Raw genomic sequence first — 15,536 nt, forward strand, 5'->3', positions numbered from 1 at the left:
CCCCCGGCCCCCATTCCCTGTTAAAGTATGTAACCGGCAATTGGGACGGCGCCAACCCCAATTCGTGGGTCCAGGCCCAACGCTTTTCGAACCCTTCGGAGAGACTCCCCCCCCTATCGTTTTCGCGCTGGGGCTCGCGTTTGCCTTCGCCTTAACTTTGGCCTTGGCCTTGGCCTTGGCGGCCCCCTCCTTCCCAGTTTCTTTTGGAAAAGTTCCCCAAAAAGACGCCGGGTCCCCTCCCTTTTCCCATACCCTAACCCAAACCTTAACCCTCCCCTCTCCTTTACCCCCAGGTGCCCACGGACCCGCCCGCCCGGGTGGTGAGGCCCAGGGAGGGGGCCATCCGGGGGAAAATGGGGGACAGGTCCCGGGGAATGCACCCCCCCCCCCCCCCCCCGCGCCTCCTGCCATCCTCGCCGCCGGCGCCGAATCACGAGACCCGCCCATTCCCGCCCCGCCACCCTCGCCACCCCTGCCACCACAACCGCCGCCGCCACCGCCGCCCCCACCGCTTCCGCCACCGCCGCCGCCCGCCGCCCTGCACCCGCCCGCCCGCCCCGCCCGCGCAGGCTGGTGGCGGCGGAGGTTGCCCCTCCAAGCACCGGAGGGCAGGGCGAGGACGAGGCGGAGGTGGAGGCGTGCATCGAGGACGGCGACGACACCACAGAGGAGGAGGAGGCGGCGGAGGAGGAGGCGGAGGAGGAGGCGGCGGCGGACGAGGACGAAGACGAGGACGAGGACGAGGACGAAGAGGTGCAGACCCCCCCGCCGGGGCTGTCTGCCGCCTCCACCTCCGAGTCAGCCACCGAGGCGGCGGCGGCGGCGGCGGCGGCGGCCGAGGAGGAGGAGGAGCCTTCGGCCGCCGAGGAGGAGGCTGCTCGATCCGCCCCAAAGCGACAGCGGCGCTCGACGCCGGTAGAGGCCGCCACTAGCGGCGCGGAGAGGGCAGCCTCGTCGGCTGGGGCGGCGGCGGCAGCGACGCCGGCAGCGGCGCCGGCAGCGGCGCCGGCAGCGGCGCCGGCGCCGGCAGAAGCGGCGGCGCCGGCAGCGGCGCCAGCAACAGTAGTGTTGCCGGCGAACGGGAAATTTTCCCTGTGGGCGCGGCGCACCGGCGATGCGGTCGGTATGCACTTCAACCTGAATATGAGGACCAAGTTCAGAAAGCTGAAGCAGCAGTACTGCATGCACAAGAAGCTGAGGGAGGAGGACTGCCGTTTCTCCTTTCGCGCCGTTCCCATTGAGGGGGAGCACACGCCCGCGGTCCTCGGGATGGTCCCGGTGCGGCGTGGGGAGGCTGGGGAGTGGTGGTGGGAGGTCAGCGAGCCCGTTCTGGTGGAGGTGGACGAGTGATTTTCTAGATCGGATAGCGAAAGGTGACAAGGTCAACTCGGGAGCGAGCGATCCGGAGGGAGCTCTCGAGCCGCGGCTTTTTGTCGAGAGACGAGAGAAGACTCCCGAGCAAAACCGGCTGGCACGAAACGAAGAAACACCCAAAAACGCCTAACGCGCGAGCGCGGATCCTGTGCTGTCGGCTGGGTCGCTGCGCCAGCTTTGATGACCCGAGACCGCCAGCGTCGAGCGTGTGGGTGTGCGCAGTGCGATGTGGCCATTTACTGGTACGGCTATGAGGGGAAGGACCTTGAGTTGAGGACATCGGAACACGCGACACAGACGGTCCCGCGCCTCGCCGCTATGACGGCGGCACGGCCGCAGCTCGCGTGGTAAAAGCCGCGTACGTGGTATAGGCCCTTACTATGGCTTATGCTATTCCGTACTGCACTCGTCAACATACTTGATATTCCCGCGCCTGGTCTTGTTCATCTTGGCGGCCTGGCCTCGTGTGATGCGAATACAGTCGAGTGCCGCTTCTTGGTCGCAGTGCGCGCGCAGCTCGCCCGGGCGGCGTCGTTGAAGGTGTCATGGCGCAGACGATGTAGGGTGCCTGCGGCCGCGTGCGGTCGCCTGCGTGTCAAACAGGTTCTCCGGCGGCGGCAGGAGCAGCGGCGAGCCGCACGACATATGCGCATTGGGCACGTGGCCCTTCGCCTTGTGAAAGTGCCACTGCGCCGCCCGCGGCGACGCGTTGCACGCGGGCCAGTCGAGGCCGTTGGCGCATGTCGAGGCCCACTGGCACGCGTGCACAAACATCGGGAGCGGCTCGCGCGCTCCGGCGGCCGCCGTCGCGGCGCTGAGGTTGGAGCAAGCCACTGAGTGCGGCAGCAGGTCAAAGAGAGTCTGCCAGCCCTCCGCCAGGCGCGGCGACCCGCTCACCGAGGGGTCGGAGACCATTAGGCCCTTTAGTTGCGCGTGTTGCAAGCCGGCGTAGTGCGGCGCGAGCGCATACGCGTACTGTGGGGGGGAGGCGGGCGAGTGTCAGGAAGTCCGAACGTCGGTGGCGGCAGCTAGCGTCTGGACTGTGCCTAGCGAGGCTCGATCGGCTATCTTGCGAGCAGATGTGGTGCGGGCTTGGCAGTCGGAGGGCTCTCGGAAGCCACCTGGTCTGCCAGGATGGATGGCCAAACCCGCTGCGTCACGCGCCTCATGTAGTAGATCCAAGTGCGCGCGATTGCCCCAAAGGCGGGAACAGTGAGCAGGTACGGGACGCCGAGCGCGTAGTGCGCCCGCGCCTCGGCGGCTGTGATGTTGGGACAGATGTCGGCCGTATCACCGGAGCAGATTTGGCCGAGCCACCGGTCGCCGTAGCCGTAGCCGTCGGCAAGGCGGGCATGCGGCGGGCGCCGCCCCACGCGACGAAGCCATCCGAGTCCATGATGATTACTGCATCGCGGCGAGGCAGGCGGATGGTCTGGACGAAGCGGCGCAGCAGCCACGGCTTGAGGATGTAGCCAAACCGCTTCGCGAGCGGGTCGGTCGGTGGCGCGTGGTGCGACACGGAGAAGAGCTCCTCTAAAAGTGCGTGCGCGTCGGCGTCGGCGTCTGGCGCGCAGCCACAGAGCATCGAGTACCGCATCCAGGTGGGAGCGCGCATCAAGCGCCGATTGGCCCACCGCGACGAGCCGTCGAGGCGTGCATGGTGGAGTGGGACAGGAGGGGCTTTGGGACTAGTCGCGGCGAGGATGGAGCGGCGGCGTGGCGGGAGCAGGTGAGGGCTGGGCAGCATCTGCTGCTCACCGAGGACCTGGTGGCGCTGCTGCGCGGCGCTGGCTGGGGGGGCGGGAAGTCCCGTCAGGGACGCCAGCGGGGGGCGCGGCGGGAGCGGAAGCGGTGGGAGTTGGATGAGGGGGATGAGTTGTTTCGGCGAGCACTACGGTCCTTGCGGATTCGATCATCCGCCTTCGGACGACTTCCTCTATGGCGAGGACGACGGCTTCTAAGGAAGCCGTCGTCTGCGCCTTGTTAGTGCCAGCGCGCGCCAGTCCCGTGCCCAGTAAAAGAAAGAAAGAAAGAAAACAGACAACCCAAGGGAGGGATGCCCAGTGTCGTGCGCCTGATGTTTTCAAATTCTTTTTATCAGCACTGCCCGCTATTTGCTGATTTCCGCCTCAATCTGCCGCCGCCATGCTCGTCTGTGCCGGCCGCGCGACGCCCTCGAACGCTGCCGCTCGCCCATCGGCGTGCCGCGGGGAGGCAATCATCGACACGCGCAACCGCACCGACGTCAACATCGTGCTCCAGACCGACCTCGCCCGCAAAACGCCCGCCTCACGCAAACCCAACAAAACCGCAGACCGGCTGGCCGACGAGCTCTCCAACGACTTGCCCTTCCCCGCGCCGAACCGCGCCCAGCAGCTGTTTTGGGCCACCTCATTCCTCCCGCTGCTGCTCGGAGCGTTCGGCGTGCTGCTGAGCGAGTGGATGTGGCCGCCGCGCTCCGGTGCGGCCTCGGGGCGGCGGAGCAACTCGGGGCGCCTCGTGCGGTGCCGCACTGTGTCGTGCCGCGGTGCGTGGCTGATTCTCGTGGCGCTGCTCCCGCTGGCATGTGCACTGTCCCCGCCGCCGTCGACGCCGCCACCCGGCAGTACCTGCGAGAATGCCATGCCCTTCGATGGGGCGGGTGCCGCCTCCTTCGTCATCGACATTGCCTCAACCGACGCTGGCCCGGGTCCAAGCCGCGCATATAACAGCTCTCAGTGCCGAGGAACGTCCTTTTCCCCACCGTTTTTCGGCGACGTCTTCTGGCTGCGCCTCACCGACGTGCGCACGTTACCCCTCGAGCTACACACCTGCGCGGCCGACACAAGCTTCGACACCGACCTGTCCGTCTTCACGGGAAGCTGCGACGCGCTGACGCAAGTGGCATGCAACGGCGACGGGCAGGGACTGCGCGGATGCCCCCGATTCTACTCTCGCATCACAGGGCTGCAGCTCAGCGAAGGCGAGCGGTACTGGGTGGTGGTTGGGGGCTACGGCGGAGCTACGGGCGCAGTTCTCCTTGCGGCTGAATATCAAATTCCACCGCCGTCGCTGCCGTCGCTGCCACTGCTGCCGCCGCTGCCGCCAATCGCCCCCGGCTTTGTCGCCGCGGCGAGCGAGGCCGAGCTCCGCTCCCTGATCGAAGAGGCTGTTGCCAACATCTCAATCTACCTGCCGCCCAGTGCGCACTTCAAGCTGGGCAGCCAGATCAGGTGCATTCGAAATGGTCTCTCCAACATCAAGGTGACCGTCGCGAGCAGCGGCGAGGGCGCGACGCTCGACGGCCAGGAACAGACCGGGCTCTTTTACCTCGAGGGCGGCTGCAGCCTCACCCTGCGGGGGCTGACCCTTGTCAACGGGAGGGCAGGCAACGGCGGCGGCGTTGTGGAGGCGAGGAGCGCAGGCGACGTCGAGATCATCGAGTCGACCGTGAGGGACTGCCATGCTGTCTCTGTGCGCCGCGTAGAGCTAGCCACACTCCAGCAGCGCCGCTTGGCAGCGGGCGAGAGATGTAGAGGGCCACGGCTGGCCTCACCCCGCTCTCTCCTCGCAAACGCAGTCGGGGCCCGGCGGCGTCGTCCTCGCGTTTAAGAGCGGTGCGGTCTCGATAATCGGCTCGAACGTGACGGGCTGCTCGGCTGACTTGGTTCGCCGTGTAGAGCTAGCCGCCTCCAGCAGCGCCGCACAGAAGCGGGGCGAGAGAGATAGAGAGGGCCACGGCTGCCTCACCCGCTCTCTCCTCGCAACCGCAGGACGGGGGCGTCGTCTGGGCGTCAACCAGCGGTGCGGTCTCGATAAGCGGCTCGACCGTGACGAGCTGCTCGGCTGTCCATGTGCGCCGCGTAGAGCTAACCGCCTCCATGCTGCGCCGCATGGCAGCGGGGCGAGAGATAGAGAGGGCCACGGCTGCCTCACCCCGCAACCGCAGGAAGGCGGCGTCGTCTTCGCGAGGTTCAGCGAGTCCCTCTCCATCGCGGATGTCGACTTCATCGACAACAGTGCGAGGTCAGGCTCGGTGGTGCACCTGCGAACCCTCGATCAACGCTCCTCGATCAGCGACGCCTCCTTCACCGGCAACACCGCTGGCGACGACAAGACGATACAGACAAACTCGGAGATACTCTGGGACTGCCGCTTGGGCAGCTGGATGCCGAGCGAGGGCGCCTTTAAGGGCGACGTCGTCGTCCCCGAGTGCAACCCTTGTTTCGCTGGCTACTATGGGAACACGAGCGGCCTCACCGACGCCACCTGCAGCGGCCAGTGCATCAGGGGCCACTTTTGCGAGGCGGGGACCGGGCACCCCGAGCCCTGCCCTACCGGTCGATACTCACCCGTCATTGGAGCGCCGCGAAAGGAGTTTTGCATCCCGTGTGCTCCTGGCCAGTATCAGCCCCTCGCAGGCCAATCGGACTGCCTCACCTGCCCCGCGGGAAGCTTCTCTCCCGACGTCGGCCTCGCCGCCTGCGACCCTTGTCCGAGCGGAGGCTACTGCGACGAGGCGGGCGCCGCCACACGCATGGTCTGGGAGCCCTGTCCCGCCGGCAGCTTCAACCCGACCAAAGGCTCCAACTCGAGCGCCGCGTGCGAGCTCTGCCCCGCCGGCACCGCGAGCGCAACACCCGGCGCAAACAACAGCGAGACGTGCAGTGGCTGCCGTGCTGGGACGTTTGCCAACGAGACCGGGCAGAGTGGGTGCACCAATTGCCCCGCGGGATCCTTCTCGAACCCAGGTAGCCACTCATGCGATGAGTGCGATGTGGGCTATTACGCCGCCAACCCCGGCCAGGGCCTGTGCATCCCGTGCCCCCACCCCCTCAGCTCGGCCAACGGCAGCACCACCTGCTCGTTTTGCAAGGACGGCTTCTACCTCCTGACCTCGACTGCCGACCCGAACGACATCTTCCACAACCCGACCGAATACTGCAAGCCCTGCCCGACGAACGCTACCTGCCCGGACAAAACCACACTCGCTTCCCTCATCCTGCCGTGCGGCTTGTGGCGCGCGAGCCCCTCCTCCGCCGTGCTGACGGAGTGCCGCGTCTTTGGTGGCAATGACAGCGCCGGAAAGACGCGATGCGCCGGCAGCGACCCGGTGGCGAGAGAGGCCTCTCGCCGACGCAGGATGAACGAGCAACCTGAAACAGCGTACTGCGCTTCGGGCTTCAAAGGCCCCGAGTGCCAGCTCTGCGTCGCAGGAAATCATTACCTCGACGACGGCGAAAAGTGTAAGGAGTGCGCTCCGCGTGGCGCGGCGGCTGGCCGCATCGTCGGCCTCGTCCTCGGCCTCTGCGTCGCGTGCGGCCTCGCGGCGTGGGCTCACAGCATGACAGAGTGGCGGGAGAAGCGCTATATCGGCCGTCTGCTCCGCCTCGCGGACCGTGCTGTCTATTGGTACGTCGCAATCGGCCTCACGGCCAAGTTCAAGATCCTGTTGGGCTTCTACCAGATCGTCATCGTCTTGTCCACCACCTACTCCACGCGGCTGCCTCCAGAGTACACGCGCTGGACCGACACAGTAGCCGACGCCGTCTCCATCGACTGGTCGGGCATTTTCTTGCCACAGCAGTGCCTCGGCTACGGTTTGCGGCTGCTAATGATCGCCCTCTCGCCCGTCGCCCTCATAGCGCTGCTAATGATCGCGGGAGTAAGTCTGCGGCTCCGCCCCTGGCGCGCCGCCCCAGCTCCGCACGCGAGGCCGTGGTACGCGGAGGCGGCCCTCGGCCTCCTCGACCTCACGCCGGCCGGGTTGGTGCTCATCTTCTGCTTTGTGCCCTCCATCAGCGCCTCCATCTTCCGCGCGTGGTCGTGCCAGGCGCCTCCAGCCGATGACTGCCGCTGCTCGCAACCCCACCCCTCAGTCCTCGCGGGTTGCTGCTGATAGGCCTACACCGTCTCTCCGCCGAACGAGCCCCTGAAGCAGGTCTTCTACATGCGGCAGGACGCGAGCGTCCAGTGCGGCACCGAGGCTCACGGGCCCATCAAGAACCTCGCCATCGGCTCCATCGTCCTCTGGCCCGTCGGCTCGCTGGTCCTCTTCACGTCGCTCCTCGCCGCCTGCCACACGCCGCTGCAGGCCAAGACGCCGACGGCGCTGACGCGAGCGACCGCCTTCCTTCATCGAGAGTACAAAACGACCTGGTACTGGTGGGAGGCGGTCGAACTGGCGCGCAAGCTCGTGCTGACGGGCTTCGTGCTGCTGATCCCGGAGAAGAACGCCTTGCTTCGGCTCGTGGTGGCAACCCTCATCTGTTCCTGCTACGTCGCGCTCGTCGCCGCCACCAAACCGTACAAGCGTGTCGAGGACTCTGTCCTCGCCGTCGCGATGAGCCTCATCCTCCTCATCGTCTTCCTCGGCGCCAATTGGACGACCATTTTCCTCCGCATCGAGGAGCGCTCCGGAACCGATGACGCGGCCGCCGTATTCGGCTTCAGCAAGCTTAATCCGATCGTCAGCACGATGATCGGCCTCGCCGCCCTCGCGCTCTTGATCTCCCTCGCCGGCGCCATCGTCGCCGCCCGTTACTTCGCCAAGGTCCCAACGATCCGCCTTGTCTCCACCAAGCAGCCGCCCGAACTCACCCTCGTGCGGTCGAACACTCGTGCCTCTACGGATGATGCCGGCGCTGGCGTCCCCTTCGGGTGCATCGTGACATCTGACAACTGGATTTCCACTGGTTCGTCCTCCTCGGAGTCATCTTCCCCGGCTTCCTTCCGCTCGGCTCTTCGCTCGGTACGTCCGGTGTGGCTCACCCTCCATGCCGTGAACAGGCGCTTTATCCACCCTATATTCTTCTCTCGTTCCTCTGCCCTTGCCTTGGTCTTATCGTTGTTTCGCACCCATGTCTGTATGGCAATCGAGGCTGCCTTCCCCACTACCTGTAGTTCACTCGTCACCTCTCCCGCGAGCTCCCCTCTCTTTCTTTCGGGTATGGAGTCCGTGAGTGCGGGTAGCGTGCAGGCAATCACGGGCGCTATTTTGTCGTACTCCTCTTCGGCGAGCGCTCCAAATCTAGACCCTATTGCCTTTAAGGAGAACGCACCCTGAAAAGAAAGAAAACAGACAACCCAAGGGAGGGATGGGAGGAAGGAGGCGAAGGACGGCACGCCGCCACCACACAGGGATTTTAAGGAGAGGTGTTAGAACACACCCAAAAGAAAGAAAGAAAACAGACAACCCAAGGGAGGGATGGGTAGAACGCACACCAGGAGCGCTATGGCGCGAAAGGGTTAAAAACATGCCCGCGGATTTTTTTTCTCTGCTTCGCGCCATCGTCGAACGATAGGTGATGCGGGAGCGGGATGAGGCCATCGAAGCGAATAGGTCGTGCGGCAGGAACAGAGCTGGGCGGCAGGCAGACGGACAGAGACTGGTGGAGCCGAGGCACGGAGTCCCTCTGGTGCGGAGCAGCCAATCTGCGAAGAGACGCGACGCTGCCCTGGGCAGCAATGCCGGCAGGGGCGTCAAGGTGTGCGGCACGCCCGGGTGCAGCCTGCGCGACTGGCACCACGGGCCGTGCGAGCCGCTGCGCGATCTGTGCGGGCAACGCAGCCGGGCGCCTTCGCGCAAGGCAAGGTGCGCCTTCGTGCAGCTGGATGGTGAGGAGGACGAGTCGCAGGCGGGCAGCCGAGAGAAGCCGCGGGCGGGCAGCCGAGAGAAGCGGAGGCGCCCCAGTTCAGGCGGCCGCTCGGGTGAGGCAGAGGCGGCGACGCCCCACGAGGGCGAGGAGGGGCCCGCGGGCGAGGAGCCGCTGTGGGTGCAGTGCGACCGGTGCGCCAAGTGGCGGCTTCTGCTCCGCGGCGAGACCGTCGAGGAGGGGGGCGCCGCTTGGTTTTGTGCGATGAACGCCGACGAGCGCGCGAACAGCTGCGACGCGCCGCAGGTGTGAGACAAGCGTCCTCGCGCGGGGGCACGCACGCGCAGCACACACTAGGGCGGGGGGACCACAGCATACCCCACACGCCGCGGGGTCGGCAAGAACATGGCCAGACGCCGAAGGACTACGGCTGGCACCCGCCCGCTTTAGGTGTCCGCTTGCCAGGACGTCTGCGCCGCCATCTCGCGCGACATGTACTACGTCGAAGAGATTGTCGACCAGCGCGCCTCGAAGAGGCGGGCAGGCGGGTGGGAGTTCCGCGTCCGCTGGCTCGGCTGGGCGCCGGAGCACGACACGTGGGAGCCCGAGGCCGAGCGCCGTCCAGATGCTGCACACACACGATCACGGAGCGATCTGCGGGCCTGTGTACCGACGCCGTTCAGCCGGGGCGCACACCTCGGACTGCCGCTGGGCCAGCTCTTCCACCAGGGTCGTCGTCGTGCGCCCTGCTCCTCTTCGACCGCCCCCGCTGTGTGACCCCGCGAGACGACTCCTTGCTTGTGCCCACCAGCATCGGACACGTCCGTGGCTCGTCCAGGACACGTCCGCGACACGTCCACAGGCCAACATCGCCGACCGCTCGCTCATCGTCGACTTCCACCAGCGGCGGGTGACGTCGACGACGGACATCATGGCGGCGACGTGGGCGTTTGTCGCAGAGTGCCCAAGCATCGGCGGGCGCGGCCTCTTTGCGCGGGCGCCGCTGGTGGCCGGCCAGGCGCGCTGTACAATTATTCATCGGGCGAGGGACTTCAGCACACTCCACGCGGCGGGGGGCTAGCACGCGATCAGGGAGTGCGGCGGCGTGGCCCGTCCGAGACCCGTCCAAGACACGTCCACGACGCGTGTTTGACGCGTCCACAAGGCGATCTGTGAGTACGGCGGGCCGCGGCTGCCGCTGCCGCTGCAGACGCGCGACGGCAAGTACGTGCTGCAGCTGCCTCGGACGCGCGTGTTCGTCGACGGCAGCACAGATAGATGGAGAGGCGACGCAACCAGTCAGGCCACGACTCGAGACGCGCGTTCAGCGTACACACTGGAGCGACGCGTCGGACACACAGCCACGGGCACTCGCTACCCTTCCCAGGCAACTGCGACAACGTGCCGGGCGAGTACAGCCTGCCGCGGCACGCGGCGATCTTCGCCAACCACTCGGCGACGCCGAACGCTCGGGGCACTGGCCAGCACCTGGAACCTTCTCGCAGCCTTGTCGGAGCCTTCCCCTAGGCGACGCCGAACGCTCGGCTGGAGTGCTGGCCAGTACGCGCCGCCTAGATGCGGAGTAGACAGGACCTTCTCTCTCTCTCTCTCTCTCTCTCTCTCTCTCTTGACACGTCCATGACACGTCCATGACACGTGCATCACGCAGGACCTTCTCGCGACCGGCGCGCGAGAGTACGAGCTGAGCGGCTCAATGTCGTAGATGCTGAACCAAGACCCCGCGCCTTCCGCCAGCCCGTACCCGCGTGAATCTGGGGATGTGGCTGTGCGAGGTGAGAAGGCTGCGATAGGATTGTGTTCGATCACGCACGCCCCCTTTCAACGTAGGCTCGATGTGGCTCGTGGCGAGCGAGCCCATCGCCGCGGGGCAGGAGAGGCCACTTCCGAGACACCTCCGAGACACCTCCGAGACACGTCCCTCCTGGCCGCCCTCCCCTCCCCACGTTCTCGACCGACATGTCCACGACACGCCCACGACACGCCCACGACACGCCCACGACACGCCCACGACACGCCCACGACACGTCCTCGACACGCCCCCACGACACGTCCACGACACGTCCACGGCAGGAGATCCGCTTCGACTACGAGGCGGGGTCGCAGGACAGAGAGTACTGGCAGCCGGACGCCGTCCGCCCCCTGGAGGGCGATTGGCGAGGCGCTCTAAGGCCAGAGACCCTACCCCCACCGGCACTCGAGAGGACATGCACTAAGCTATAGTCAGCTGACCCCTGTCCATGGCGTTATATGCCGATCTCCAGTCGGGTATCCGCCCGTCGCCCACAACGACAAGAACACACACGCTGAGACGATAGTTGACAGATCAATACCTCAGCGGCAGCCGCGTGTGCTCACGACGCAGGCTCTCGCATGCCCCGGGTGGGCCCCCCCGTCCCCGCCGACGCGGCGCCGGCGCTCGACGTGCTCGATGCGATCCGACGGGCGCGGCGGACGCGGGCGAGCGGGACGACCTCCATGAGCCCTCTCGGAGCCTTCTCGGAACCGTCGCGTAGGCGGCGGACGTCTCGCGCGTCCAGCGCCGGTACTTTGTGGCGCCGCCCGCTCTGACGCGGGCAGTCTCGTGCGTGCACCTCGCGCCGGTGACGCGGCTGCCGGCAGCGCAGGCCGACCGACGCCTCCGCGAGCTCGCGCCGCTGCTGGCGCGGTCCGACAACAAGAAGACGTGGGGCTTGCTCGCCAGCCATCTGCCGGGCTGGACAGGGAGCGAGTGCCACATGCGCTGGATCGCAATGGGCAAGAGCAAAGCGGAGAGGCCGCGCTTGCAGGACGACCAGCCGCCGGCGGCGGACGCTGGCAGCCGGCGGCAGGACAAAATGTGCGGCACCATCCTGCGCACCATGCAATGATGTCTGGCGAGGTGAGGTGAGAAAGCACATGGCGGCACAGTAGCCCGAGGACGGGAGGGGGGCGGGCCTCACCCGGGGCTCACCCGGGGCTCACCCGGGCCTCACCCGGGGCTCACCGGGGCCCGGCCGTCCCCGCCCCCTCCCTCTGAGCTCGCCAGCGCAAGCCCTATGTGTCCTGGTAGCCCACAGCCAGGAGCCACCACCTACCGTTCGGCTTCACTCCGGCAAGTCCTCCGGTTTGGGTCGGTTTGCCGATTAAATCATTACACATTAGGGCGATTAGGCCGATTTAGGGACATGTGTGCCGGGCGCGGTTTTGCTTTCATTCTTTTATTTTTATATGTACTCCCGATCAAATCCCGAGACCCTCGGGTCCCCCGCCCCCCCCTCGCTGCGATAGCGCCGCAACCGCTTCTGCAGCTCGCTCTCGCCGCCGCCGCCGCCGCCGCCCTCCGCCGCGCCCCTAAGGCGGAGGTTCCTCAGCCGGCTCAGGTTGCGCTGCTTCGCCGCGTTATCGTCGCCCCCCACCTGGATCTCGACGGGGGAGAGCGACTTGACGTGCCTGCACGCGAGCCTGGAGCACGAGTAGTTTTCGCCGACGAGGTACCCGCAGTCGGCCTGCCCCAGCTGCGTGTTTTGCATCTCGTGCGCCGCGAGCAGCCGCACGCTGCCCCGGTGGCTGGGATGGTCCGCGAGGAAGGCGAAGACCGCCCTTTCGAGGGCGCCGTTGCCCGTGTGCGTGGCCACCGACACCAGCTCGCCGCCCTGCGGCGGCAGCTTCCGGTCGTAGATCTGGTCGAGGTAGTACAGCCACAGCGGGTGCCGGGCGGCGCCGCCCATCAGATTGTTGCCCGACGCCATGGCGGGCGGCGAGGCGCACCCCGGCGCGCACGCGCGCTGGTCGTGCAGCTTCAAGCACTTTAGGCCCTTTTGGTGCGAGTTCGCCGCTTTCCAGGGCGCCCGGAGGAGGAGGGCGGTGGTCGGCCGGTCCGCGAGCAGCGGGTCGAAGGGCCGCGCGCACTCGACATCCACGTCGAGGTAGATGCCTCCGTACACGTGGAGGATGAGCGGGCGGATGGCGTCGAAGCGCTTCATCTTGGGCGTGAGATCCCTCCACGCGCGCAGCCGGTCGGGCATCGCGCTCCTCATCAGCCGCTCGCAGTCCTCGTCGGTCCACACGCGCAGCTCCCAGCCCGGGTTGAGCTGGCGCAGCCGGCCGACGTGGCGTAACGCCTCCTCGGTCTCGGCGGCGTGGCCCGCAAACATAAAGTCGCGCGTCGGCCAGAGGAGGTGCAGCACGCGAGGGAAGGGTCCTCGGCACGGCGTCGCAGGCGTGCACTCGTGCGTGGCCGACCACGGGAGGGGACAGCTCCTGGCGGGCCCGGCCGCCTTCTTCCGGCCAGCCGCCGTCTCCGCCGTGCTGGCTGCGCACCGCGCCGCCCAAGCCTTGAGCGAGGGGAGGGACGCCAGAACGCTCTGCTGGCGCTGCTCGTCCGAGCGCCCTAGCTGGTCCAGCACGTACGCGCTCTCGGCGGCGTTAAGCTCGCTTCCGTGCGAGGCCGACGTCATCAGCTTGATCCACTTTGGCGTTGCGGCGCTGGAGATGGCGGTGGCGACGAGCGCGTCGCGCACGCTCGCCCTCGACAGCTGCATAAGGCAGGCGAGGCCGGCGGCGTCGAGCGGCGGCGCAGAGAAGTTGGCGACGGCAATGCGCACCGGCGTGGCTGGCGCGCGAGACATGCGCAGCAGCAGCGCGAGCTCGTTCTCCAGAATCGCACGCTGGTCGCGCATCAAGCGCGTCATGCCGGCGATGTTGTCGAAGGCCTTCAGGGCGCCTCGCCTCATGTGGCGGTGCTTGGTGAAGGATATTACAGACTCGATCGGAGATCGCTCGAGCACGAGGAAGGCGGGCTCGAGACCGATGCCGGGCGCGAGGGCGGCCGACGCCATCTGCACGGCGCGTGCGAGGGCGACTAATTTGGGCCAGCGGCCGGGGCCGTATCGCTCGTCCAGACTCTTCTTGCCACCGCAGTGAAAGGAGCACGTCCACACGCCCAGCCCGGTGGCGGACGGACTCGAGCGCACAGTCTCTGCCAGCGCGACGGCCAACTGGCGAACAAGGGCAGCCTCTGGCTCGAGCGAGTTCGGCTCCGGCGTGGTGATGCGCTCGACCAGGTCGCTGAGGTCCTTCATCGCGGCCGAGCTGTTGGGCCTGCATGCGAGGCGTTGGTCGCAGGCCACCTCGTTGAGAGCCAGCGCGGCCAGCTGAGCCCAAAAGGCGTAGTACCAGTGGTGGCCCGTGCCCTCGAGACCGACGACGAACGAGACCACCAGCCGCCGCGCAGGCGCACTCACGGGCCCGGGCGCCGGCTTGGAAGCGGTCGCTGCAAGCGCCCCAAGCGCGAGGGCGCCCAGTGCGCCCGCGAGGCCCGCCTGGGGCATGTTTGTGGAGGAGCGCAAATGACCAAAAACCAAGATTGTGTAACGCGAGCTGTGCCACTGTGAACAACCTCTCACAGGCCAGCGCACAGCGCCATAGGAGTATTTTCTTCTCAACAACAAGGCTGTGAAATGGAACTACTCTTAATACTGAGGTGCATATTATCTTAAAACTCACCACACAGATCTACTCTTAATACTGAGGTGCATATTATCTTAAAGGCCAAGGTAGGCCGCCTATTGAAATCGCCCGAAGCGCTAGCGCTTCGCTAGCGCAAGCTCGCACGGCCTCTCACGCTCCGCTGCTGCCCTCTTGGCGGCTCTCCGCCCGCCAGCTCGACCAACTCGACCGCCGAGAGGCTGGGATTGGCCGGCGGCGCGACGCGTGGCCTCTGCTGCGGCCATCTCGGACGCTCAAGCGGCGCCAGCCAGCGGCTCGGCCGCGCATCCTTCACACACGCCGCCACGACCAAGCTGAGCGGGCCCGGTGTCGAGTCATGGTGCGAGATGCATGTCAGGGGCGGCTGTGGCCACAGCAGGTCCACCAGACGGGCGTCAAAGCTTGCCGTCGGCGTGCTGTCGTGGCGAGAGCCGAGACCGCTGCAGAGGAGCCGAGTGCAGTGGCGAGCCAGAGGCTACCAGGGTCACCAGGTGGTAGCCCTTGCCCATTCTGAGCAGGGATGTGCTTTGATGGGGTTGTGCTTGAGCGTGTGTGAAGTGGGAGTGCGTGCCGGCGGTGTCTGTGGCTGAAACGGGCGTGTGTGAGGCTGCAGAGCCGTGGTATGAGCCAGAGTGAGCTTCATCACCCAAGATAAGTGCGGTTTGGGACGGCTCAGACTTGCTGCTGATGGGCCTGGGCCAGGAGAGCGACAGAGAAGGCGAGGTGGTGAGCTGGGAAGCCGCTTTGTCGGCACCTGGACGTGTCGCGATGAAGTGCCAAAAAGTACTATTTGCGGCTATTGCTCCAAACTTCGGGAGACAAGGCCTACATATTATGACTGCATCCATGAGCCTAGTGCATGAGGGCTGCGGGTCGGGACATTTCACGGTCGGTGGCGCCGACAATGACCTCCGTAATGCCCTCGCAATCGGCTCGGATGGGGTCCACCGGAGACAATCTCGGAGCCCTCTCCGTGGCATCACGAGCCGGTGTGAGCTTGAAGACCCGAGGTAAGTGCGGTTTGGGACAGCTCAGACCTGATACTGATGGGTCTGGGCCAGGAGACGACATAAGACAGGCGAGTGGTGAGCTGAGAGCAGG

The 15,536-nt window shown here is 66.5% G+C and overlaps 3 protein-coding genes across 3 annotated transcripts in view; 1 reads left to right on the forward strand and 2 right to left on the reverse strand.

Moving 5' to 3' along the window:
- Positions 1-1,125: 1,125 nt before the first annotated feature.
- EMIHUDRAFT_229467 (hypothetical protein) lies at positions 1,126-1,504 on the forward strand (the record flags this gene model as incomplete). The annotated part of the gene is made up of 2 exons (XM_005785929.1): positions 1,126-1,338; positions 1,409-1,504. 2 exons carry the CDS (start codon positions 1,126-1,128, stop codon positions 1,502-1,504), a joined length of 309 nt encoding a protein of 102 aa, XP_005785986.1.
- Positions 1,505-12,172: 10,668 nt separating this feature from the next.
- EMIHUDRAFT_111699 (hypothetical protein) lies at positions 12,173-14,278 on the reverse strand (the record flags this gene model as incomplete). The annotated part of the gene is made up of 1 exon (XM_005785930.1): positions 12,173-14,278. The coding sequence occupies one exon, from the start codon at positions 14,276-14,278 to the stop codon at positions 12,173-12,175; it is 2,106 nt and encodes a 701-aa protein (XP_005785987.1).
- A 140-nt stretch (positions 14,279-14,418) lies between these two features.
- EMIHUDRAFT_441522 (hypothetical protein) overlaps positions 14,419-15,536 on the reverse strand; it is a 4,946-nt gene continuing 3,828 nt past the window's right edge. Inside the window, exon 5 of the mRNA XM_005785931.1 lies at positions 14,419-14,455. The gene's annotated coding sequence lies outside the window, so the exon portion shown is untranslated. The remainder of the gene's footprint in view (positions 14,456-15,536) is intronic.

The sequence above is a fragment of the Emiliania huxleyi genome (genome assembly GCF_000372725.1).
Source record: "Emiliania huxleyi CCMP1516 chromosome Unknown EMIHUscaffold_156, whole genome shotgun sequence".
NCBI classification, from domain to species: domain Eukaryota; phylum Haptophyta; order Isochrysidales; family Noelaerhabdaceae; genus Emiliania; species Emiliania huxleyi.